Raw genomic sequence first — 27300 nt, 5'->3', positions numbered from 1 at the left:
CCATCTTAAAGAGTTGAAGTGGCTCCTTGTTGACAGTAGAACTCAGCAGTTAAACAAGATGTTACAAGGTCTATATTCAGATTATTTTACTGGGCATTTTCAGTGTGTTCCGGACACTCATGTCCTACAAGGGCCAGTCAGTCTAAAGCATAGACTGTATATAAAGATGGACGACGTGCCTCCCTTTACCCCCACTGTACAGAAGTGAAGCTAAAATATCCTGGATATCGCCACTGCCATCTTGCTCTGGTGACGTCATTCAGAGCCAGAGTCTGCGCAGTAGTAATCTCTGCTGGTTTGGATTCTTTGAACTTATTTGGGACATTTCACCCCTAAATCAAAAATGCATATTTTCCTCTTAACCTTTGTGCTATTTATCGATGTTGATTTTTTTAGTGTGAGTTGCAGAGTGTTGAAGATATCGGTCATAGAGATGTTGGCCTGCTCTTGAATATAATGGAACAAGATGGCACTCATCTTGCGGTGCTCAGTGTACAATACATTTGAACGACTGCAATGTCTCTTTCCAGAAATCATGACCTGTTCATTTAAGATAATCCACAGACCTTGTTGTGAGCAGTTTCATGTAGGAACTATTTTCTTTCTACTGAACGACACCGCACAGAGAGAAGCGTGCATTGACGTGTCACGCAAGGAGGACACCATTAATGATGCTCTGCCAAAAGCACGAGCCTCTCATCCACGAGTAGATGCCCACTTCCTTCTGCGTGGTGATGCGGTAAGTGGGTGTAGTTCGGTGGAATGAACAGAGTTCCTGCATGAAACTGCTCACAACAAAGTCTGTGGATTATCTTGAGTTATGGGTCATGAATTCTGGAAAGAGACATTGCTGTTACATTTTTCAAAAGAGTTTTTTTTTTTAGCACTTTTGCACCACTTGTGCCATCTAGTTGCATTATATTGGAGAGAAGGCAGACTTTGCTACGGCTGATATCTCCAACCCTCAATAACTCACAACAAAACAATCTAGACTGATAAATAGCACAAAAGGTAAAAGAAAGAAAAATATATTTATGTTTGGTTTTGGGGTGAACTGTCCCTTTAAATGACATACACTCACACAATCAGCTCCTGTACTGCCCACAGCACTGAGTTTTAATACTTTGCTCTTCAGGTCAACTACTTAATTAGTTGGCTAAACTGTTCGTAGACACAGAGGTGGACGGAGAGGAAAAAAGAACAAATTATAGGAAAGAAACAGACTGAAATAGATACACAGGGAAAACGACAAGTCAGAGTAAAGGGATGAAGAGGTGGAACAATGATAGTGAGGAGAGATGAAAGGAGGTATAGAGGGAAGGGGAATTGCTTTGTCACATCATATTTGGTGTTTGTGTCGGAGATCGCAGCTTATCGCCTCCAACACATTTTCACATCATCTATAAATTACTGCCAGCGGCGGGTCAACGCTATAATAAAACAGCGTCTGGAATAATGCATTAAAAATAGCAGCCCCAAATTCAAAGAGTGTGTGTGTACGCGTGCTGGAGTGTGTGTGTGTGTCCTCAGGGTCAGGATAATCTCAATGGATTGTTAATCCAGCCAGCTCCCTCACTCCCCAGCTTCATTAATCTGCCACCAGCCTCTGTCTCATTTTCTGTGGACACACATACACACACACACACTCTCACATGCAGTCATTCATTCTCGTACACACACACATACACACACACACACACACGCACACACACATTTGTACGTATACTTTAAAGGTATAATCCTTTAAATTTTCAACACATCAAACTCATAGCCATTCTGTCATTACTTGTCTCTCAGATTTAGGGTTGGGTGCCAATCTCGTTACATTTAAGGGTACTGATAGAATTACTTCAGCACTACCGAGTAGTGATTTACAATTAATCAATTGGTGCCAAATTCCAGTACCTGAGAGAACACCTGTGTGAGAGCTCAGCTCCGCAAAACAGCTCTGCTCCCAGCTGGTGACCTGCGATGATATTTTTGGCGTCTTGTCTATTTTATTGTCTGTTTTATGTTAGAAATATCCTGCTGTCACTGCTGTGTGTCACTGAGTTTTTACGCAAGTTACACAAACACACAGAGGTAGAGTGGGTCGTCCACCAATCGAAAGATCGGCTGTTCAATCCTCGGCTCCTCCAGTCCACGTGTCAAAGTATCCTTGGGCAAGATACTGAACCCAAGAATTGCTCCTGACGGCTGTGCCATTGGTGTGTGAGTGCGTGTGAATGCTTACTAAAGACAGGTGGCACCATGTACGGTAGCCTCGGCCACCAATGTGTGAATATGTGTGTGAATGGGTGAATGTGACCCATAGTGTAAACGTGCTTTGATTGGTTGGAAGACTAGAAAGGCGCTATACAAGTGCAGTCCGTTTTCCATTTACTTACCACATATTTGTCAGTTGTGTCTAAATAAGGAACGAGAGAGAGGAGCAGACAGATGGACAGATGGACAGACAGAGACAGATGTTGGGAGAAGTTTGCCCTCAGGGCTGTCTGCCAGAAAGCCCTTTCATGGTTAGGATTAGGACAAAGATGATGGTTTGGTTGGGTACCAGTATAACTTCAAATGTGAACGGTACCCAACTTTACCCAGTTGTTAAGAGCTGAGTCTACCCTTTCCCGTGCAGGATTCAAGTTGCGTATCCACACACAAAGGTCAGGTTGCATGCCTGATGTATTCTGAAGGGGAACTTCAGCTTTTGTCGACTGTCTGTTTTTTGTCAAAACAGTGTTTGATGCATTGTAAATGGATGTCCGAGTTGCTCTTGACATTTGTGAGTAGCTGTTCAAAGTGTGTTTGCTGCCGCCTGCAGTGGTTGACACACACCTGTATTATTGAAGAACACTTGCCGTTACACAGTATCAATCTCGTAACCCACAGGCTGACGGTCTGATGATGATAAGCTCTGGGGGCCACGACCAATTTGTTCAAGATGCCAGTGTAGCCAGCAGATATTGCGCACCAATCATTTTGGCTAATCTCTTTAAACAGATATCTACATATGGGTTCTGAGATTGCATCTTGACATCTTGACTTCTTGGATTACAAACGGCAACAAGAACACTTCCAATACCTAAATATTGTCCGGTTTAGAGATGCACCGATCCAGCTTTTTCAGTTTCAATACTGATCCCGATGCTGTGGCTGTGAGTATCAGCCGATACCGATCCGATTCCATGGTTGACCTAAAAAGCTATATACCTTTACATGTAGAACAGAAAAGACTAGAGGCATCAGGCATTGATGACTACACAGCTCTTTCCTAAGGTAAAATGAAACAAGATGAAACAGATTAATGCAATGATGAACTATTTATTTCTAAGAAAAATAAACGATTGTGCAACAGCAGTTGAAATAGTGTGAAATACCTCCACACAGCAGATTCTCTCCTTTGCTCCATGACGTATGAGGTAGCTCGTGTCGCAAAAGGATTGCCTCAGGTATAGGTTGCATTTTCCGATACCCGATCCATCTATTTTGATGATATCTGGGCCAATATTCGATCCAGATATCGGATCGGTGCATCCCTAGTCCGGTCGCCTACAGATTCTGCATACATATGCTGATTTGTCTTTAAAGAGATCACTACACAATTAATGCATCCGGACTGATTTTTTAAACATGCATTAATTCGTTTTTGGCCACCTGGGGCAGTGCAACAAGCTGTAACGTTTCTATAGCCAACATGTTAACAAACAGTTGCCTATTTACACATCCAGCAGAGACAGAGCACACAACGTGTTTGCATCTATCTAGTGAACGTAAGCCCAATATTCATCCTCCTTTGAGCTCCGTTTTGGTCTCAGTTACCCTCTGAGTGCTCTACATTCACCAGATAGTGGTTAACTTTGTCTTATGTCATTGTGTGCTGGGAGGGTGGTGCACAGTACGTTTACCAGAGCTTTTTTGCTGAGAACTGCTGTGCTGCCTGCTGTGTTTGGAAACGGTGTTGATGGAAGTGACAAGGCTGAACCACACAGCAAAGCTGGGGGGTGTAAAACCAAAATAATGAGAAAAATGTCTCTAAAAGACTTCACAGAGCTGAGGGGAACTGTGGGAATCATGACTGTGTGTGGCTACTGTGAATGTTTAACACTATACATGATCATGAGCGAAGGTTGAGCAAGTTTATCTGTCTTATCTCTCTTCATTCATGGTACCAGAAAGCATTCACACAGTCACTCAGTCACTCACTGATTATCCTGCGAGGTTTATCACACAGAGTCTCTTGATACGAAACCACCACATGAAAACCGCAATGATCTATCAGCCCTCTGCAGCCCTGCACCTCTGTTTAACTTTCACTTTTCTTATCTCCTCCTCCACCACCTCCTCCTCCTCCCCCTCCTCCTCCTCTTCCTCCTCCTCTTCTTCACCTCCCTCCCACTGCTTTAACCGCTCCTCGTTCTTTTTTTGGTCTCGCTGTACCTCTCCTGATTCTCCAACTCTCTTTTAGTTTCAGCGTCTCTAGCGATTTCTCTCCTACTGTGGTTGTAATCCTCGCCTCAATTTCTCAGTCCGATATAATCACTCTTCTTTTCCTTTTCTCTCTTTCTTTCGGTCTTTCTTTCTTTCTCTCTCTTTCTTATCAGCATTGTATGTACGGCTCTCTCTGTATGCTTCAGTTGATATTGATAACACAAAAGCTGCTTACTTGTGTGTGTGTGTGTGTGTGGGTGAATACCGGCAGGAGCATGCAGGGTACAAGTGCTATTACAGTGAAGAGATTATTGTAGCTTTTGTGTGTGTGTGTGGTTGTGCATTTGTGAAAAAAAACTTTTTTTCACAAATGCTACTTTATCATCCGTCTGTTCGAGGAGTCTCTTTTGCAAAAGGACAGGAGCAGGTTTAAAGCATCGGTAATGACTCTACTGAGTTCTACTTTAAATGCAAATTCAACTTTGGCAGGCTTTTAGTCCAGACGCACTGATGCTAACCAGGACGGTCGAGCATCCAACGCCTCCCAATCACACGGACGCACGCACACTCACACACACACGCCCTTGCATTGCAGTGGGGCAGCTCTTTGGCTGTACCACTTTTGCAAACTCCTTGTTACAGTACATGCTTTTTACTTCATCTCCCACAGACTTACACTCACTCACACACTTACACAGGTGCACAAAGGCAAAGCTATTACCAGCAGTACATTTTGCACATATGAACAAAAGTGCTGCAAGTCAAGAGTGATCGATAATTCATTAATCACTTAAGTCATTAATTAAACAAATATGCTTAACTCTTTACAGCTTCTCAGATGTATGAAATGGTTGCTTGCCCTGTTTTATATCATTGTAAATTTAACATATTTGGGTTTTGGGCTGCTGGTCGAGCCAAACGAGAAATTTGAGGATGTCACCGTGGGCGACTGTGATGGGCATTTTTCACAAAGTTTATAAAATAATCTACACATCCACTGATAATGAAAATAATCATTAGTTGCAGCCCTAACACACACTTTCAAACACCTACATTTAATTCCCAAATACTATTAAAATCTGTAACAACTTGCAAAGACAGTTTCTGCTCCACACAAACACACAGAAAGAACAGCAGCTTAACTGAACACATGAAGTGATTCTTCTCTAGCATCCCATCTTTCTCATTGTCTGGCTGTCGTTCCCTCTCATTCACACACTCTCACACTCACATCTCACGGGATCGTTCCTTTGCGTATCAGTTCTCTCCCCCACAAATCTTTACTTCGTCAAGTGGATAAATTCATCTTTGTCTTCTCTCGCATCTCTTCACTCTCCCTCATTAGCACGCACGTGCAAGCACACGGGTCTTCTCACGCTTCAAACTTCACTCCTTTTGTGCATCAATTCTCTAATTCGAAGTCTTAACTTTGTCAAACTGTAAAAATACACAGCATCTCTCCTCTCTCTCTCTCTCTGCCTGCCTCTCCGTCTTTCTCTAACTTACACACTCACGTTACTCTCCATCAGCAAAAAGTGTCTTTTACCTGTCCGCTCTCACCGTCTCTTCTCTCTTTGTGTTGAATGTGTCCGTCTCCCTCCTCTCTCGTTCCTCTCTCCTCTCACTGACTTGTGTGTGTATGTGTGTGTGTGTGTGTGTGTGCGGCTTCTTCTCTGTGTGTGTGTATGCGTGCGTGTCCCAGGTGATGTTTGACTTTCGCGGCAACGGCAAGGCGGAGTTGAACCTGAAGAAGGGAGATGTGATCTTCCTGCTGCAACGAGTCAACGCAGACTGGCTGGAGGTAAGAGAGAGAGAGAGAAAGAGAGAGTGTGAGAGGGAGGGGGGAGAGTAAGAGAAAAAGTGGGGGAGGGAGGGAAGGAGGGAGAGATGGAGAGAAAGAGTGGGAGAGTGGAAGGCAGTGAAAGACAGATGAGAGGGATGGGAAAGATATATAGAGGAGGTGGAGGGGGAGAGAAGATATAAGCCAAGAAGAGAGAGAAGGAGGCTTCTTTTTTGGGACGGTGGAGGAGAGGAATAAGGAGAAAGAACGGAGGAGGGAAAAAAAGTGATGGACGAAGAGACCAAGTAATGGCAAGAGATGGAGAAAATGATAGGGAAGCAAAGAGGGATGAAAACAGATGGGAAAGAAGGGGAGAGGGACATATTCTGATAAAGAGATGGGGAGAGAAAGAGGAGAAATGCAGAATGAAATACGAGAGAGATGGAGGGAAACAGAGAGATGGAAAGTGAGAGGATAAAGTAATAGAGGCTGAATGAAAGCAGAAATAGAAAGCATGAGGAGAATAGGGGGAGATCTTGCTACCTGAATGAGTGGATGCACAACCACCTCCTCCTCCATGTCTACAGATTGCATATAAGGGTGTTTTCACATATAGTTCTCTTTAAACAAACCAAACCCAGTCCTTTTAACGTGGACCAACGGAAAAGGGACTCCATTCCTTTTACGTTCACATTGTCAGCACATTTCAATTTTTTTTAGAAGTGGCACTGCAGCATGGTTATGAAGCCCCCTCACTTTCAGATGAACTTACAATTGAAGGAAAACCTTAGTGTTTCTGTGCTGTAGACTTTTGCTGTTTGATGTATTCTACATTCCACATCTGGAGAAAGCAGTATCTTCCGTGGACCAAACTACTCCTCATCCTGCATCCTTGCACACATTACAGTGTTTCATCTGTTTTTTCAAGCGTTCCAGTGCAATAGCATGTGATCTAGAGGGCCAAATACAATGGCAGAGAGCAAAGCGAACCTTGAGCGCTTTGTGTTCACACTGCACAGGTTAAGTGAACCTTTGCATGGACTTGAAGCGAACCGAACTCAGAATACCTCCTGGGATGGTCTGAGTACGCTTCACTTCAGAGGGGTCAGAGTTTGCTTGGAATATGCACAAAAGTTGCAGAGTCACCGCTCAATGAAAACCCTTTAAGTATATGCACAAAGATAGTTGATTTCCAATTGACAGCTTTTGCGTCTGTGCGGCCACATACATGAACACATCTGACGCCCATTGTAGTATAAACATAAACAGAAAGGTTATGGGGTTAGAAAGATTGTCCCAGTGTAGTTTGGAAGAACTTGTACTGGTCTGCACCAAGCTGCAACCTCAAGAGCAATAAAATGAAGCTAAAAACTGCAGTTCTTTGAATGGCCACTTGAGGCTGGCTCCAGAAGCCAGTCAATCCCCATTAGAGCTTAGATTCTCTGCCCGAGCCCGAACGCAATCCGGACCCGTGGGCCGGCCCTCCCTTGACGGCGCAAAATGTGCAGCAAAACGACGGGGACCTCGAGACAAAGCTTGCCATGGAAAGAAAGACGTGAGTCAGCCTTCAATGTCCGTTCGTATCCTTAAAAAAAATGTTGGGTTTAAACCGGGCTGTATTGATTACAGTTAAAGGGACTGGCCGGGCCGGGCCAGGTTTGGACAGAACATGCTCGGGCTCGGGCTCTAATCCCCATAGACCCCCATGTTAATATGCCCAACTTTACACCGGAAATAAACATGTTAACAGCCTCCTGTCTCTCCATATTGCTCGGTTAAGTAGCTGCGGTGCTATACAACTGGTGCGGCTAGCTAGTCGTCGCCCTTGAGTGCAGGGTGAGTCATCAGACATTTGAAATCACTTTACTTGATTTTACCTGGAAGAGAAAGGACAGGAGTTTTTATGTAAAAATACTCTGATACAGATTTTCTGACACGTTTGGCATATAACGAGATAATCGATTAACACAGGGACGCAGGGTTTGAACTGTGAAAATATATTTTTCATTTCATAGGAACTTTAATGTGTGCAAATCCCAGACAGGTCCCCAAATCTTGTAGAAATCCTTCCCGGAAGAGTGGAGGCTGAGCAGCAGATGAGTGCCAATGGTTTTGGGATGACATATCTAAAAAAAATCTCATGATGTATCCACATACTTTGTGTGGGTGTCCACATATTTTTGGCCATGGAGGGTATATTTCCACTTTGTTTTATTTAATGATTTGTTTTTGGTTATCTTGCCAAGCGATGTAAGGAAATACACAAAACAGTCCCTTCACAAGTTGCAGCAATCAAAAGTTAATTACAGAACATAATAAAACTTAAAGTCAGAGGGAAGATTAAAAATAGTGTCATCACGACACGGCGGCAGCTGAGTACAGTGACCACAAAGTATCTGCACAGATGTGACTGGAGGTGCTCTGCTCTAGTTTCCTTTTGAGGAACAATTACTTAATGAACAAAATGTCCTGATTACACACTGCGAGCGTCACGTGTAAGTCGCCGTCGTCCAAAAATGGGATATGGGACATTTTAATTAGCTGCTCAACAAAGAAATGCAACACTGGAACACTGGTGCCGGCAAATAGTTAAAAAAGGTCAGGAAACGTGCCTGATGAAAAAATGTGTAAGGTGTTGAGACAGAGTGTGAGAGAGAAGCAGAGAGTGGGTGAGTGGGAGAGCGAGGGAGGAGGTGGAAGCTGATATGGTGGGAGAGAGGGAGAGAGAGTGAGAATCAACATGGAGGAGGAGGACGGTGCACTTATCTTGCCTCTGGCTTTCTACAGAGATCCAAAAATTGTAACAGAAAACACTGATAATCTATTAATCCTTTTTGCAACACTGCAAAACACAAGCTCCTTGTTCTTTTTTGGCAACTTTGCATCCATGCTTGTAGTAAGCGTTTTGTTTTTTGGGGGTGGGTGAGGTTAATGCAACACTTAGAACTTGTGAAAAGTTGACTGAGTGCCTTTGATTTAGTCAGTGGACAGAGCGGCTGTGGGTGGAAAACGTGACAAATCCAACTGGCAGACTGGTGCATCAAGGTGAATGTTTTAAACACACCAGTGGAGAGAAACCTGAACAGTTTCAGGGCTCCCAGAGAAAATGAGAAATACTTTCAATTTGATGAGCATCTTCTGTGAGGCTCAGGGGCGGGGCAAGAGGGTGGCTAGTGATGGGGTTCTCTCCCTAAAAAGGTATAGTTTTAAACTCAGACCTAACTGACAACCAGGCCCCGAGGAACGCTGCTCAGCCTTGCAGCCAATTTCTACCAGTGGCCACATAAGATATTGCAGCAAAAAATTGCAGCAAATTAAGAAATTAGAAAGTTTGCTATTCCTACATCTCAGATGCTTTCAGACCTAGAGTTGTCTTGCGTTGGTTCGAATCAGGGACTTATTTTGTTACATAGTTGTAGAATTGACTAGAGTTGGTTCGTGTTCTCACGACAGCATTTACAAGCGGACCAGATCAAATGCGCGAGAAAGCTGCTCTTGATTGGTTAGAATTTCCATGCGGGAAAAATCCAGGAAGTAAAGCAAACGTTGAAGAAGAGTACACTTGCAAGATAAATGTGACACTTTCTAATGTCACAATGGAGGGACAACTACGCAGGTTGATTTTAGCGCTGCTCATCGTGGACTATATTGCTGTCATTGTTCATTTTAGTCAAACCATACAGTTTGAAAACGAGGCGCGGCTCCAACTAGAAAACAATGTTTTGATGCATTGGATGTGCTGAATGTGCATATTAAGGCAGTACAGGAGGAGGTGCACATTAATAATCCTCCAGGACTGTAACATGCTCATGTTTAACCCAAACAATGCGAAATGCAACTACAGTTGCTTCGGATCGAGGTCAGAACACATTCTCACCACAAACAAACCGCACCAGAGTTCGTTTGTAATCGAAACGAGACCACCTCTTCAAGAAGGTCTCAGTGCGGTTGTTTTGGTGCGCACCTGAGTGTGATTGCTGTGCTCACACCTGCCCAAACAAATCGCACTTAGGGGGCAAACGAACTTGAGTTCGATTGAAATGAACCAAACAGGGCAGGTGTGAAAGCACCCTCAGTAAGAATCATAATTTCTTGTTATTTAAAGGTCCAGTGTGTAGGATTTAGGGCGATGTAGTGGCATCTAGCAGCGAGGATTGCAGATAGCATGCACCTGAAACTTCTCCTGGTTAGAATTCCTTCAGTGTTCATTGTCCAGGAGGTTTTTACTGGGAGCTGGATTATCCAAAGAGGTCTCTACCTCTCTAAAACTAATGGTCAGTAAAAACACTGAATAAAGAAGTTTTTCTTTACACATTTGAGTTTCTCTGACGCTGTTCGCAACGTTGCAGATGGGGCGCTATAGCCCAGCACCTGCTAATGTGTCCTCACCTAATTTAGTTCCAGACATTCAGCAGGTGTTACCATGAGCCAAATTACCCACAGAGGCGTCGTCCTCTCCAAAACAAATGGACAAGGTAATGCAGACTGGTAAAAACACTGAATAAAGCAGTGTTTCTCTCATGTTGTCTGGCATGTTGGAGACAGGTCGCTAGCCTAGCACTTGCTAATCTGTGCTCACTTTTTCCTCTGATAACTTAAGATGCAGATGGTTAGGAGTTTTCCTGGGAGCCAAATTACCGCAGGGGTCTCTCCCTCTCCAGAACAAACAGAGCCGGTGATTTCAACTGCTAAAAACATTGAAAAAGTAATTTCATGTTAAAAAAAAAAAATTCTAAATCTAAAAACAATTTCTGACACTCTCATTTTGGAGTGGTTGCAAACTTAGTAGCAGACACGAAAACACAAATGGCCCTATCTAGAGCCATTCTAGGCTACTGCAGAAACATGGCAGTGCAGCATTGTGATCTCCGTAGACAAGGACCAGCTCCCTATGTAGATATAAAAGCTTATTCTTGGGTAACAAAAACACAACGATTCTTATTTTTAGGTGATTATAAACTAAAGAAAACATACTTATTATATTTCCTTTCTGACAATATATCCCCCTAAATCCTACACACTGGACCTTTAATTCCCAAATTAAAATATGTTTCACTGCTGCCTGATCACGTGGATCTGTTTTTACATAACACTGTTGCCTTGCGTTGTTGTGTCTGTGTGTGTCTATGCAGATACACACACACACTCACACACCAGAGGCGCAGTAAAAAGGCTGTATGGTTGCACTGAGTGCTTGAAACAACAGCAGCATATTATGAAAAGGCTAATTATTCCAGGAAACTTCTCTCTAGATGCACGTCCCTCCTGCTTCATTGTGTTTCTCTCCTTTCAATCATCAACTCATCTCATCATCACGCTCGTATCACTCCGTCCTCTGAGTCGCTGCTCATTTGCTATTTCTCATCACATCTTTATCCTTCTCCTCTCCTCTGTTTTCTGTCCTTCTGTCTTCCCCTCAGGGCACAGTGAACGATCAAACAGGTATTTTCCCACAATCCTTTGTGAAGATCATCAAGCCCCTCCCAGAGAATGACTCAGAAGGTGAGGGTGGAGACTCCACCTACAGCTGTCTGCACTGCCTCCTGCTCACCCCATCTGGAGTCCAAACCAGGTCTGTGTGCAGTACTGTATAGCTTTAACCCTGTGTCACATTCAAACACTAAGGCTAACACAAGGTACCTCAGTATACCAAGGTAACCATTCGCTCCGGAAATAGGCTACAACAAAAGAAGGCATTCCTGCATGGTGAAAAGATGCAAAGCAACAGAATAAATGCTCTACTTTACATATGAGGTTTTTTGATTCAACCACATGTAATTACAAACATTCTGATCAGTAACTGTAATTAAATGACATATTTTTTTCAGTAGCTGTAACTTACTGTTACATTTATTTTGTAAATTGATTACATTAAACTAGCTACATTTCACTAGTAACTAGTTGCTAGTTACTCCCACACACTAACTGAGTGAGTGTGTGTGTATGAGAGTGATTACTGATGTGATATGGATGATGATATGTGGAATTTAAGATGGTTCTCATTCTATCACAAAAATTGTAGAAGAAGTTGTTGAAATTTGACAGTTAGAACCTTTTCCCGCCAAAATTTGCTCATATGTGTGTGTATTTTACACACGGGATAACCCTCTAATAACCAGTGGCGTGGGGAAAATTTTTGAGGAGGCCAAGAGACAAGACCTCTAATCTATGCACATGCCTGTTATCTAACAGACACTTNAGGGAGATGTTTCAAGTTTTATGTTCACATTATGAAGTATCAATAAGCTGCACATGACTTACAAACCCCGATGTATGTGCTTGATAATGTTTATAATGTCAAAAGAGGCTATAAACAACCTCATCTATTCGGGTAACCTGGCCCTGTGGGCGCTGTCCGGGGTGCTTACAGTAAATTTTATGTATGTAAACAACCGCAATAAAACAACTACTTCAGTGGACTGACAACACATACAGCTAAATCCAGGCAAGCAAGGCACAATAAGCAAATAACCACATCAAAAAATTCACACATAGCTACATAGGCTGTTCAATCAACAGTAAAGTCACAGAGAGAGGGAGTGTGCATTTAACTCACCCTATTTGAAGAGGAAGGCCATTCCCCTGTCTTTCTTGGTTGCGAAGTGATCAATAACTATTTCGTAGAATTTCCCACTGACCTTAATGGCAAGGTCGATGAATCCTGTAGTGACCCAAGGACTGTTCAGCGAGCATGTATCCTTGTCAAAAAGAAGACAGGGCCAGCAAAATAGCCGCTGAAGGTTAGCGCTACCAGCTAGCCACTCCGTGCAAATGTAATTTTCCTCATTGAAAGTCCGAGTCCCTTTTTTCCTCTCCGTCCGCAGCTCTAGTTTTGATGTTGGTCTGCCGTCTGATTTAATTTTAAGTTGCTGCTGTAAAGGAAGTTTCGCAAAGTTGTTTTTTACCAAAACCTCCAAATCGCCACCCTCCATGACTGCAGTAAAGTTGCTAACGGTTACCTTGGTTACCCCCCGGCGTTATTTGATTTCAGTGACGTTGATAACGTGCTATTTGATTGGTGTGAAGCCAAAGGGCGGCTGGCTTCCCTTGGCATAGTCCTGACTAATCACAGTTTGACATTGGCATGACGATAACCTCATCTGATTGGTTAATATTTCTTTTTTTTTTTTCACCAAGGGATGCCAACTTGGCCTGGCTTACCCACAGACAAGACAGTCTACCGGAGTGCAATATAAAGTGCAATACTGTGTTTCACCACACATTCATTTAGAGGGGCGCTGTTTCACTCATTGTAAAATACTCAGAGAAGAGATGACAGCAACAGCACAGAAGAATTACAGAAACTGTTAAACGAAGTGTTTTTATTAAAATGACAATTACAGTCTGAAAAAACAGAGGAAGCTTGGCTTCCCTTGGCCTCTGGGAGAAAACGCCACTGCTAATAACAGGTGAAAAACTCCTTTTCCCATTGTCAGCAGACCAGAGCAGTGTCCTCATGGCTCTGCATTGGACAAGCATGGTGCTTTTTTTCTGTTTTACCAATGTGTCATCTTTGGTGTCACAAACACACACAAAAAAAACAGGTTAGTAAACAGTGGAAAGCAGCATGGAGGCCAGTGAAAATGTTACAGTGGTTACTTCTTTCTTAATCTTTTACGTAATTAGTCTCCCTTTCAAACGATTCAAAATGCATTGTGCCAGAAAATAGTGCGTCCATGCGGGTGTCATATTTCCATCTCTGCTGATTGAAGTTAAAGCCAATAAATGCTCTGCTGCAGAGTCATTTGACCTGTGAATGAAAGCAGATTGTAGCCTTTCCCTTTAAATACAAAAGCCAGATGTCAGCGGGTGTTAGCGTTTTTTTTTTTTTTTTGTTTGGTGGGAACGGGACTTCATTTTTTAAAGGTCAAAAGCTGTTTTGAGTGTCAGCTTTGTGTAATATGTCCTTTGGTAAGGTGATTACAACAGACTCAAATGTTATGCTTAGTTTTTGGGTAACCCTAGTTACAGTGACCCCACTTAAACTTGTATATTATATTGATACAGTCGCTTACAGAAGGAGCTGCCACCCCTTTCTTTTTCACTCTTGTCTAAAAGTATTTCTGAGTATTTTATCTCTTAACGGCATCGTTTGCATATGAGGTGTGCTTAGTTTTTTTTACCCTTTCTTTCCTCCCAAACCACTACTCATCTATCCCTGAGAGGGGAGTAAATATCCTCATTGTCTTTTTATTGGTTGCTTGCCATTATCTTTCTGCCACTGTTCGACGGTGACACATTGTTTGACGCCATGGGAATTTCAACAGAAAAAGATGTAGCTTAAAGTTAGAGATATGGTTCAATGTTTGTCCAAACTGGCACTAAAAGGCCTCTAAAAGTTTGAATGTTCTTTAATCCCATAGAAATACCATTCCACATCAGGTCATATTTATGTCCTCAGTAGTTGATGTTTATAAAAGAACAATGCAACTGTGTGAAGATGTTCTTATGAAAGCTTTCTACTTGTGTGCTTGTTGAATTTATTGTTTCATATCTGGTAATTATACCTTTAGGAGTGAACGTTTCAAGCTTTGAAATAGCAGCCAGTCTAATTTTATAAGCTGATTGTGTGTTCCTTTTCACAGAGATGTATGTGTACAAGAGGACCTCACTATCCAGCCGACGTACAAGGACCTACTGTCTCGTATGAGGTACCGAATTCTACATCCTTTTGTAATTTGCTTTTGTTGTTTGTGTAGCACCGGGGCTGTTTTTAGGTAGAAACAAAGGATTTGATGGACATTTAAAAGTGTGTGTTTAATGTCATGTTTTTATTTCATTTAAACCCATGTGTGAAACGGTGATTGAGAGAAACGTGAGGATCAATTTTGTGGGTGTTAAGAGCCGACTGTTGTTTAACTGTAGAGGGGAAAATGATTGTACACAACCTCACACCTGCCAGTGAATTACAGCAGCTTCCAAAGAATGTGATAATGGAACATTAAACTGACATATTCGATGAGAGTCTGATGTGGAGGCAGTGAAGCGTGTGACGATCACACTGTTTTCGCATGAAAATCTTCAAATTTTCATCATAATCACATTTACAATCTTTTATAAGGCTTTTCCCAGCTGGCCAACTCATACCACGACTTTCTTACCAGAATTACATCAGTGGAAAAGTATTTGATTGCTGACTTGCTTTGTAAAGCATTTATGAAGCGCATTTTATTAAAGCACAGCAGATGTCATGAGCAGGGCTTGAATTACTTTTTTTTGTACATGTAATTTTAAATTAGATGCATCACATTTTGTTTTTACTGTCACCAAAATTTGCTTTACTGAATTTTTTGGTGTATTTGTCCTTTTTTATCAGCACTTCCGCTACAGCCAGAGCCGGATCTGACCAAAAGTACAATAATGTACATTAAAACTACTCCAAACTTTGGTCATAGGAACATTTTGCACAGCTTCTCATGTGGAAACCTTTTTTAAAAAGTTATATTAAGACTTAATTGATGACTTCTTTTCTTGTTTAAATAGATAAATATTACTTACTGAATATTGACCTCTACCTCTACACTTAAGCTATACCAACTACATGTTTACAACAGCTTTAATGCTGTTTGTAAATAGGAATGAAACTAAAACTGACACTGGGAGTCATTGAAAAAAATCATGATTAAAAAAAAAGAAAGAAGTTATTGAAAGAAATCCTTTTTTTAAAATATTAAAAAAAAAAGAAAAAAAGAAAAACACATTAAAAATTAACAATATAAAAAAGTTGTGCCACATGAGACAAACTCAGTATAATTTTTTACTTAGAATTTTTATTGGCAATAACATAGACAAGTGTGACGCCCCTCCCACTGTCTTAGAGGATGTTCCAGCTGACCTCATCAGGCAGCTGGCTGACATGAGGGGAGGCTCGTTGCCTTGATTAAGCTCACCTGGGCCTTCCAGGTTATTAAAGCTGCTTCATGTTTTCACTCGTGCTCTCGCTTCCTTCAGCAGACGTCCACCCTGCATCATTGCTTTGTGGTTTTGCACCTTCAACACCTCCACAACACACCTGACAAACATTAATGCATGGCTTTCATTACTGACTTTGCTGATCTACACACTGCATTGGTTATTTAAGTTAATCTTAGTTGAATAAATTGTACTTGTTTTAACTAAATCCTTTATGTGGACTCCCAACTTGTCACATTCACTGAGCCAGTATGTGACACAAGTCAGCATGAGAGTACTGACAAAACATCAGCAGTTAAACGGAAGGCTGGAAGATGAGCTATCCATCCTCCTATTGCCAGCATCGGGTGAAACTGAGTAAGAAGACAGAACGTTGGGCGCACCACACTGCCTTTTTTGTTGAAGTCTGTCAACTATCAAACTTAAAACTAACTTCACTGTAGTGTGGCAGCTGTGGCTGGCTTGACCGCTGTGTTTTACGATGCTGCTTTTGTGCTGTTGCTCTGCTCTCTCTCGTCTGTCTGTGCACACAATGTTACCAGTTATAAATGGTTTTTTTTCACTCATGAGATAATAGATGTGTGGCGTGCATAGATTGAAAAGTGGCAATTGCAAGTCTACTTACTTACAATGCATGAGTTGGCAGCTTACCATGTTACGTGCACCGGTGCATGCAGAGCTCAGAATTACATGCACAGCTGAAATTTTACATGCTCTACAGTGCATATGCACGTGTCATTTTGACTCCTGCATATTGAGTGTTTCTCTCAGAGATGTATTGATGAACCTGTGTGATTGCTGACCTTTGTGACCACACTTTCTCCATTTCAGTCCCTCAGTACTTTTTGCGTGTTAATTCCAGAACAAACAAGGTTGAGTAAAAGTCCATTAATCCACCGGCCCGTCCTGAGGTGCAGCATATTTAACTGTTCTGCACCGCAAACCTGCAAATTGCCAGTTGCCCATCATCGCCACACGTCAAATTACTTCCCGCAGGACCGCCGACTGCCCCCCCCCACCTCCCCTCCCACAGCACCACCATCACCGGATGCATATGCTCATTACACTATCATATCTGTTTTTCTCTGTCTTTTTCTCTTTCATTCTCCCTCTCCCTCTATCTCTCATTATCTGGTAATTTAGATAGGTGAGCGCTACGATGATTAGCCCTCCCCATTCATAATCAGTTCATTTCTTCCGCTTATCTGCTCATTATTGTTTTTCTGTGTTCAGGCCTATTGTGCCCTGGAGAAGGATGGATGAGACCCTGGTCTTGAGTTTTAATATGGCTTGGCACTGATAAAGGGAGGGGGAGAATGAAGAGAGTGAGGGGAGGAGAGGGTGGTGGTGGAGGTATGGTGAGATAGTAAAGAGGAAAAGAGAAGAGGAAGAATTTCACTGTGTTTCACAAGAAAGAGGAAGAATTAAAGAAACACTAAGGGAGGACTGTGGCAACTGAACATGTTGCTAAACTCCTGACTAATGAAATAAAATAAAATATAATAACTTACCTCAGGTACAAATGAGTCTAAAATGGAATACAACCAGTGAATTTAATAAGCTGTCACATCACATTAACTTGTGATTATTGCCGATTTTGTTTGTTGTGTGATTTTAAGATTGCAGGATTATCATCAACATGTTCTAACACGTTTCATCACACTCACACTACCAGTGTTATATCAGCTGATTCAAGCAGAGAGAGACTACAGCAATGCTGCTGCTGCTGCTGCTGCTGGTGATACTACCCACATCACGATACTATTCTTATATGTGAGTGTGTATAGTGTGTAATTTACATCGTGATCGTAATACTACTGAAAGAGAGAGAGCGTATTAATTTATATATTTACAGACTCAGATTGGGAATGTGTGTCCTTTAAAGACAAAATGCCACTTATCTTTTCATTGCTGGTGGCAGGAAGTGACTTTGAATGTCTCTTTGCATGTCCTTCATTAGATATAATACTCCATCATGTTGTGCCTCCAGGAATCCTGTACAAAGCCTCATACACAGTGTCTCTCTTTTTAATTCCTGGACACCACCATTACTGCCCATGCAAAGAGAAGTGAATATAGCGAAGGTGGTAACTTCCTATCTGCACTTATTACCCATTTCCTTTGGTCCAGCACATGTTTTTTCTTGGTGATAATTCCCACAGCAAAAATTTAATTAAACTGTAATATATCAACAAAAGCCATGTGGGGGCAGTCATTTCCTTCACTGGAACAATGGTGCAGGGTTTTCTTGTAATGTCTTCATTAAAAAATAACGTAATTGCTTTTAACATTAAAGTAAACAACCACTTAATATGAACGAAACCTATAAAAGCATATTTATTCTCATAGTCTGAATAAGAATCCCCACAGAAGAATGATAAAGTAATAATAATAAAATACAAATACTAATAAAAGAAATAGAAATAGAAAAGGAAAAAAAGGAATACAGCGCTTCACCTCTCGGTATGTCCTGAGTCGTGTATCTTTCATCGTCCTGAGACAGCTGAATGAGCTTCTGAATCACAAATACAATACGTTCAAAGTTGTTAGGGTTTTTTTTTTGTTCGAACATTCGCAAACCTCCATCTTAAAGCTACTCTTACCTTTCTTGCATTTCACACAGCACTGAGAAAAAATTTGAACTTCCACAACTCCCGCCTCCCTCCAAAGTCCCATCCTCCTCCTCCTGCAACTCCACCTCCCTCCAACGGCCTACTCCCCCCTCCTCCATTACGTCCTCATTACGCCTATGATAGACGTAGGCGTTGGCAAGGTAACGTTAGATACACGGAAGAGGAGAGCGAGTGTAACGTTACAGCCAAGACAGTCAAATGCAACCCCGGAGTTTTAAAACTCAACCGGAGTCAGTGATGACTGATGAGTTTTAGAATAAGGTTACAGTGCTAACGTTAGATAGTAGCGTTAGTGTTACTAGTAAGTGGAAACACACAGGGAAGATAATGTTCAAGTTCTACAGTAGGCTAACGTTAGCCATTAGCAACTGGATGCTGTGTTGTCATATATAACGTTATATGTTATATTAGAAGCAAACTAAACATAACGTTACCTGTTCTGCACAGTCAAACGCAACCCCGGAGTTTTGAAACTTATCCGGGGTCAGTGATGACTGATGAGTTTTATAATATAACGTAAACACTAACGTTAGATAGTACTGGTGACTGGCAACAAACAAGGAAGATAGAGACTCAGGTTACATTAGGCTACAGTAGGCTAACCGTTAGCAACTGGATGCTGTGTTGTCATATATAATGTTATAGCCTATGTTACATTAGAGGCAAACTAACACGAGATTACGGTCAGTTTCGTCAGTCAGAGGCCTCCACGTGAGGAAGGCAGACAGGACACTCGGCCAATCATGGTCGGAGTTTTCTTAGAACCATATGAGAATGGTATAATTATGAGTTTTTATTTCTGGTGGAATTCACTTACATTTTAGTGTGCAATCAGCTTATTAATAGCATTTTAACCTAAACAAATAAAAGTGCAAAATTTCCAGAAAGGAAAGTGTCGCTTTAAATGAGCATGAGGTGTTTTTCAAAGTACAGAGGTTTTTGCTGCTTGTGTCCTTCTGTCTGTATTTCTGTATGTGTGTTTGTAAAGATATTTAAATATGCTGAAAGCTACATTTTAACTGAACTCTCAGGCTTTAGTATATCTAACTAAAGCAGCAACCTTTGGGGCTAAAAAAATGAAGCCAATGCGAAAGTGCCAAAAACTGCAGTTCCTCTCGTGGCCACTTGAGGCTGGCTCCAAAAGCGAGTCAATCCCCGTAGCCTCCCTTGTTAAAACACCCTCTTGGTCACTTCTTCAGAAATGCAAGATGGAAAATGCCAAACTCAAACAGGAGTCCACAAACCAATGTGTGAAGTCATGATGGCTACATCCATTATTTTTGTACTATGATCTAACATGTCATGAAGTCATGAAGAAACTTAAGTCTAATTTAATTACAACATGTTATGATTAGTACAACAGATGGTTGTTTATTGAAGCTACAACTAGCAACTTTAACCTCCTTTTCTTTGCTATTTGGAGATATTTTCAGAATTCCTCAGTCTCGGAAAGATTGTTTTGGTTTAAACCCCTGTGATGTGTTATACACAAATGAGTAAAAGTAAAAAGGGAAACATGTCTGGGGTTTTAAAACGTCTGAAGTCCTTCTCTTCCTGTCCTTGTCTCTCTTCAGAAACGTCTTCAAAGTGGACGACATCGCCTTGAACTACCGCGACCCCGAGGGCGACCTCATCCGCATCCTCGACGATGAGGACGTCCAGCTGATGATCAGGGAGGGCAGTGGTCAGCAGGGGAAAGATATGCGACCTGTCAATCAGTTTCCGTGGGAGCTGCACGTGACCTTGGCCTCTGACCTTTCTATTTACAGCACCGAGGCCTGAGAGAGTGAAGGTCACGGGAAGCGGAGGAGATATTTAGTATTCTTATATCAGAACAATGAACTTGACCAAGTGAATATTGTTGCCGATACAGCCTGTGTGTGGTTTGTCTTTTCTCTTCATTCAAAGCCTCATTCATGTTACAAATATTGTTGCTGTTCAAGTTTATGGCTGATACATTTCACTTAGTAATAAACTAATTTAATAAGTTTTATGTTTTGCATGCATTGATTTTTTTCTTCTTGTTGGAAGTTGTTGCTGTCAGTCGCTGTACACTGGAGAAGTATAGCCGTACACTGTCATGGTCCTGGCCGTGTCACTAGTTTCCCTGTGTTTTTCCTTGTCCTCTGTTTCCCCTCCCCCCATCTGTCTCTGATTCAACTCACCTGCTCCCTGCTGCTCACCTGAGAATCATCCAGTAATCAACCCTGCAGTATAAAACACCAGCTCTCTTCTTCAGTTCTCACAAGATTGTTGTGTCTGCCACTGTGGTACAGTCATGCTTCAGGCCTCTGTTGAACTGGAAATTCAACTTGGACTTTTGCTTGTGTTTTTCTTGTGGATACGTACCCTGTGTTTTCCTCTGTCATTGGATCACCACCTTCCTTCCTACCTGCCTGCCAAACCCTGCCATCAGCTTCCGTCCCCTGGATTCTCCCCTACAGCCACATTCATTATTCCGATTAAGACGTGAAATATGCTGACATTTGGGTTTTAGGAGAATTCTTTGGACATGTATGCAGCTCATTTGGAACATTTGTGTCAGTCTGGGTTTTCACCGCAGTTTACCACACACTGTCTGTTTTTGTGTATGTTGCGTGTTATGAATGTGTTGTACACAAACCAATAGTTTTCACGGCTGTGGGTGGAGACGTGGCCAAAAGAAAAGCCCACAGAGTAGCACACCTACTTTAAAACGTTATGACAGACTTGGATACAAACAGGATTTTGGATATGAGCAAATTTCGCAGTACTGACTTTTCAAGAGGGTGGTTGAAGGAATGAAAGAGAGCCCACCAGTTCACCACTGCTGGAAACCTCCAGCTCCCGCTGTTCCACTTATCCATATTTTGATGTGATAAACATCATGTTAAGGCACCTTAATCTGAGTATGTATGACTGCATGTATACTGGAATATTACAGGAACATTCCTTTCATTAGCCACGTAAACAGCTTAGAATTATTTTCAGGTTAAGGGCAAAAACTGGTTTATTTTACGCTTTTAAATGTAGTCACAGACAGTCTTAGCCTGGGAGCCTCAACTCAGGGAGATAAACCCCATTTACAGATCTCACAGTGTGGAAAAAGTGGAAAAAGAGCAAAAACAGGAGTACCTGAGGTGAACTTGAGGAACTTGTGCTGTCACTCTAGATCTTTGGGGTAAATACTTATCTTTTAACCACTTACCTGACAGATCCTCAAACTATTCTCCACTTTATTTGAAGCATCCCACCAGCATCTTCTCTTTTTTGGTTAAAGCTAACATCACGTTTTAACAAAACTGTCAAGCTGCTTCTTGCCAGCTCATTCTGTACACCTTTCACGACACAAACAGGATTCCAAATATGAGTTTTCAAAAAAATAAAATAAAATAAAAACACTGAGAACTATTCAACCTTGTCAACAGGCTACAGATATTTCGTGTTAATTTGCTGCTACATTGGAAACATTAAAAACGGCCGCTTTTAGTGGTCATGAAAAAGTGTGTTAAGTTTTCACATGTGTTCATTTGTGTGTTTCAAATAGCACGACTGTATCCTCCATGGCTCCGTCCTGCTCACACTCTGCATTCTCATTTTATCCATGTGTCTGCATTTCATTCACACTCGCCTCAGGAAATTCAGAAACGATATTGCCTTTGCTGGCAGGACAGTTTTTCCTCATCTTTAATGCAAAGTTATTCCCCTCATATTCCTTTTTAACAACCTCTCCCAGGCACTGTGGAAGTTATGCATCTTTAAAAGTTGCTTATTGCACTAGGGGCGACTGATACTTGCCCATACTTAAGTGTAAACACCTTTATTCTATTGAGCATTCAGGTGTGCATTTTGTTGTTTTTCTAGGAGTAAGCATTATCGGAAAAATGACAAATCCAGAAGATGAATATGTGTGTTGATTCGGTGATGGACTGGAATTGACAGCAAATTTACATATTTTTATGCTTTTCATACCAAGAACTTTTTGTTTGAGACATTTTATTGTCAGTTTGGGGAGAAATCCAACTTCCAAAGCAACACTTGTTTTGGAACAGCACGGCCTATTCTCTATCTTAAAATACAGCAGGGATCCCTGGACACATGTTGGTGTAAATGGTGTTTTTTTCAGGTGTTAATGGGTTTTTTGTTGATGGTGTGCTGACAGGGATGCACATCACTAAAATTCACTCTCACCCAATTGTTATGTTTATATACTTTGTGCAAAAAGTGTTGAGATTGTACTGATGTTTGTGAGCATTAGAAACAGAAGAAGCAAACCCTGAGATAAGCACCATACACTACACACACTCATGTAAGGCACACAAGTGAACGCACACTTTGATTTATCAGAGTGTAAGTTAAAGTCCAGGGGGAATTAAATGGACAAAAGGGGACATGTCCTTGTTAAACCAGTTTGTTCGTATTGCGTATGACTTTATGTACACATTACTCTGTTTCTAATTACATCTATTGCCTTTTTCATCTCTGAAGAGCGAGAGAGTGAGATTCCCCTGTTCCCAGTGATCCACAAGCACAGTGACTTTGGTTTAACCTTGGCAGAGCTGGAGTAAAACAAGAACTGTACTTTGTGATGCCACTCAGAAGGCAGCCAATCACTTATTACTGCATGTGTTAATGCTTTTGCTGCATGAGGCTTTGTGATCGCTTTCAGTCACTGCGTTGTTTTTGTTGTGCTAAAAGGAAGAGCCCATCACCGCCACCGTGGAGCTAACCTGTTGTCACATTTTCCACTTACATTTAGCTGATGCTTTCATCCATGGCAACTTAGCACTGAGTGAGGATGCGAGGCCTCAGGTCCTGTTCAAGGACACGGCGTACTGATGGGTAATGTGGCGGATTGGAGTTGTCACTATGGGGTTTCTCTGGAGTCAAAAACAATCCCTTTGTTTGGGTCAAGCCTATAAGGATTAGGATTGATGTTATTTATTGAAACATAATTAGTGTAACTGCTATTATTAATTTTAAGTGGAGCTGTGATTGGAAATGTTCTTCATACTCTGCTACCGAGAAATGTCAGTTGAGTTTGGCAATGTTTACATGGTCACATCACAAGCAAAAAAAAAAGTTATTGCTGCAAAACATCAATGCAAAGGTCAAACCTCACTATGTTGGTATCATCTTTTTGATTCATTCTTTAGATTCTCAGTCATCCAGGTCATGGTTATCTTAACTGCTATCTCGTAGGCAACTGGACTTGCTTGAGTTTCTTGAAGACGTTTCACCTCTCATCCAAGAGGTTTCTTCAGTCCATCTTTTGGTGCAATTATCCGTCACAAGAATCATTCAACAATTTGGAAAATATCCTTCTTGTCAGGAGTTACCACTAATGTCTATACGGTAAGCGAGTTTTTTTTTTTTTACTAGAATGGCAAAGGCATGACCCACCCTACTCTGCCTTACTCTGATTGGCTTAACCTGATATTTTTACTCTTATCCTAACACAATGTCACACCTCATGCCTAAACCTAACCAATCCAACCAGCAAAGGCAACATGCGCTAGCCAATTGGAGGAAAAGTAGGGTGGGTCATGCATTCGCTATCCTAGGAAAAATTAATTGGCATTCGGTAAAAAGAAGCTGCCAGCAGCCAGTTAGCTTAGTTTAGCATAAAGACCAGCAACAGCTAGCCTAGCTCTGTCCAGAGACTGTGGGAAGCTCCAGGAAGTCACTGTGCCCTGTCAAGGAGTAATCTGCACACAACCCCCCTTTAAAACCACTTGTACATCCATGTTGTGCAGATTACACAACTGAGATAAAACATGTTGATTGGTGAGATTTTGATATGTGGATTTTGGGACCTTTAGACAAAGCTAGGCTAGCTGGTTCCCCATGTTTACTTTCTTTTTGCTAAGCTAAGATAATTAGCTATTGGAGGTAGCTTCATATTCTAGCTTCATATTTCATATAAGTCTTGGTAGATCATTTTTAAAACCGCCACTTCTATCAGGCAAAAGATATTATACCATATCAGTGTTTAAATAAGTGCCTAAATAAATAGCCAAGGTGGCAGTTATTCAATTCATCAGGTTAGGGAGCTAGCCAGTTGTAAGCTTTAAGCTTCGAACCTGCAAGTCCGCTAGGCTAACGTGCTAACTTGGATTTATAGGTAAATTGCATTAATGGGCATCAGTAGTATCTTCTGGCCTGAATAGGTAGACTTGGAGGCATGCTATGATTTAGCTTTGTGTTCTGGCATTAACATACACTGATTGGTCTGATTGAAATTCTCAAATCACATTTTAAACTTTGAAAACACACAACTGCAAAAATAAACTTCCGTCGATCCATCTGTCTGTTCATCTGTTCATCCATCCATTTTCATCCGCTTATTCAAGGCAGGGTCGCAAAGCAAGCAAGGTACTCTAGATATCCCTCCCCCCGCAACGTTTTCCAGCTCCTCCTGAGAGATCCCGAGGCGTTCCCAAGTCAGATGACGTATTTAATCTGTCCAGTGTGTTCTGGATCTATCCCTGGGCCCCCTATTAGTTGGACGTGCCCATAAAACCTCTCACAGGAGGCGCCCAGGAGGCATCCTGATCAGATGCCTGAACCACTTCAACTGGCCCCTTTCAATGCCAAGGAGCAGCGGCTTTACTCCGAACTCCCTCTGGATATCCCAGCCCCTCACCCTATCTCTAAGGCTGAGCCCAGCCACCCTACGGAGGAAACTCGTTCTGGACGCTTGTATCTGCAATCTTTTTCTTTCGGTCAGTACCCAGAGCTCATGACAATAGATGAGAGTCAAAGTGTAGATTGACTGGTAAATTGAGAGCTCGACCTTTTGAATCAGCTCTCTCCTTTCCACAACAGTCTGTCGTACCACCCACATCACTGCTGACACCGCACCTTGAGAAATGATTCATCTTATTACTGAAGGTGACTGATCATCTGTTGAAGAACTTTTTATCTATGCATGTCTGTGTATTGTCCGTCAGTCTAACCCAGTCTGTCTGTTTGACATTCTGTCACTTTCACGCTCTGTATAACTCACTGTCTGTCATCCTCACTGTCTCTATGCCTCATAACCTAATCAGTAAGAAAGGGCAGACTCTATCTACGTAGCATGTTCTCCAGTCAACCTTTGCCCGGAATTTAATTATCAGCATTCGTCTTTGCTGCCACGATGGCCTGTTGTACATCTAATTAAGCTCATAATGAATGTCATTAGGGCCAAAGTCATGTCAGCCCACGAACTCGCCATGTACCATGAACCGCCAATGAAACGTGGGGCACATGCGCAAGTAGGAGAAGGCTGGAAATAAGGTAATGAAATTCAATTTGTATTTTCAATAAGTAAGTGTATACTGTAGTGTATACTGTAATGTAGGCATGGCAGGGACATGCATATATTATTTAAGATATCAGTGGAGCTCTGTAAAGTAGATGGGTGGATATTGCCTGTTGGTAATGTGACACAATTGGACCATGCACGTTGAAGTCAAGATGAAGTACAAGATGACAAGCTGAAAACCCATTAAAGATATGTGCTGGTACTCAGGATGTTTGACTGGTTCATTGAAGGCTTGTTGAGCAGCTGGCTGATCGTGGACCGAAGAAACTCAGGAAGCTGCAGGGTTTAAGACTCTGTAAAAAAGACTGCAGAGGTTGTGAGGAGGCAAAGAGGTGGGCTGAAAGTGAATCTGATGGGATGCTATCCAGTGGAGGTGCCACCAAGGAGAAAAGTCAGAAGAGATGTGGCAAAGGGGTAGCGTGTAGATCAGGAAACTGGCAGAGGGCTAGCTGATGAGAAAATACTGGAAATCACCACCAGGAACTGGAAGACAAGTCATAATCTCTGTGAGCCCAGAAAGAAACCAGGGTTCAAAGGACACCAGCTGGAGTGGTGTGAGAGCTGCTGTACTGTCATGTCTTCTGTGCCCACACTGGGTCTGTTTTGTAAAACAAACAGGCTAATAGTCAGCAACAGAAGGCAGAAGTCAAACGAATCCGAGGCAGGACAGCAGGAAATAACAGGCAGGCAACAGGATGAAAGGTTACAAAGGTTAGTCCTACCAAGGCAGGAAATCTCAGTCCAAACTCTTCTCCTGTGTGGTCCCACAAAGGAAAAAACTCTTAACTTCACTTTGGTCAAAAATGAGTTTTTGCCATTGTTGGGTTGTGTTGTCTTAACTATGAAAACTTCTGGAGAAACCAAGGCAAAATCCCTAAACTTCACTTAAGTTTTCTGGCTTTGTTTCATTGCGCTTAAAGTAACCCACCATTGTTGCTGGCTTATTCATATTATATTCAATGGATAGTTTCATGATTTCTTGCAAGATTCTATCTAAATCAGTTATTATCATACAGTTAGTCTCGCCACCAGACAATCAGAGATCTCTGCCTTCTGATAGTCTGGGGACACTCCTTTCTAAAGTGTGTTAAACACACCGGCGAAAACGGCCGGCAACAAAGCAACGCCTCTTGCATTTTTGAAAAGGACACGCCTTCTCGGAAATGTGCGCTCCCCCTTTTCTCGTCCACAAGGAAACAAACACACAGAGAGAGCTTGAAAATGGATGCCGAGAGATTTAACTCCGTTTTATCAAACGTGTGCTC

At 41.9% G+C, this 27300-nt stretch overlaps 2 protein-coding genes across 4 annotated transcripts in view; one reads left to right on the top strand and one right to left on the bottom strand.

Moving 5' to 3' along the window:
* The window catches only part of pvalb7 (parvalbumin 7), a 57224-nt gene extending 51106 nt beyond the window's left edge, over window positions 1–6118 (bottom strand). The window contains exon 1 of one of the 3 annotated variants that reach the window (XM_050043350.1): window positions 5969–6118. The gene's annotated coding sequence lies outside the window, so the exon portion shown is untranslated. The remainder of the gene's footprint in view (window positions 1–5968) is intronic. The other 2 variants (XM_050043349.1, XM_050043351.1) reach the window with 2 other exon arrangements.
* The window catches only part of ncf4 (neutrophil cytosolic factor 4), a 49518-nt gene extending 28780 nt beyond the window's left edge, over window positions 1–20738 (top strand). The window contains exons 7-10 of the mRNA XM_050043347.1: window positions 6125–6223; window positions 11623–11774; window positions 14788–14853; window positions 20322–20738. Coding sequence (XP_049899304.1) covers window positions 6125–6223; window positions 11623–11774; window positions 14788–14853; window positions 20322–20529 — 525 coding nt within the window. The 3' untranslated portion in view covers window positions 20530–20738. The remainder of the gene's footprint in view (window positions 1–6124; window positions 6224–11622; window positions 11775–14787; window positions 14854–20321) is intronic.
* The last annotated feature ends 6562 nt before the right edge of the window (window positions 20739–27300 follow it).

This window comes from Epinephelus moara, chromosome 5 (assembly GCF_006386435.1).
Source record: "Epinephelus moara isolate mb chromosome 5, YSFRI_EMoa_1.0, whole genome shotgun sequence".
In the NCBI taxonomy this organism is placed as follows: domain Eukaryota; kingdom Metazoa; phylum Chordata; class Actinopteri; order Perciformes; family Serranidae; genus Epinephelus; species Epinephelus moara.
The sequence above is the reverse complement of the archived record's forward strand: the minus strand, read 5'-3'. Positions and strand labels throughout refer to the sequence as shown.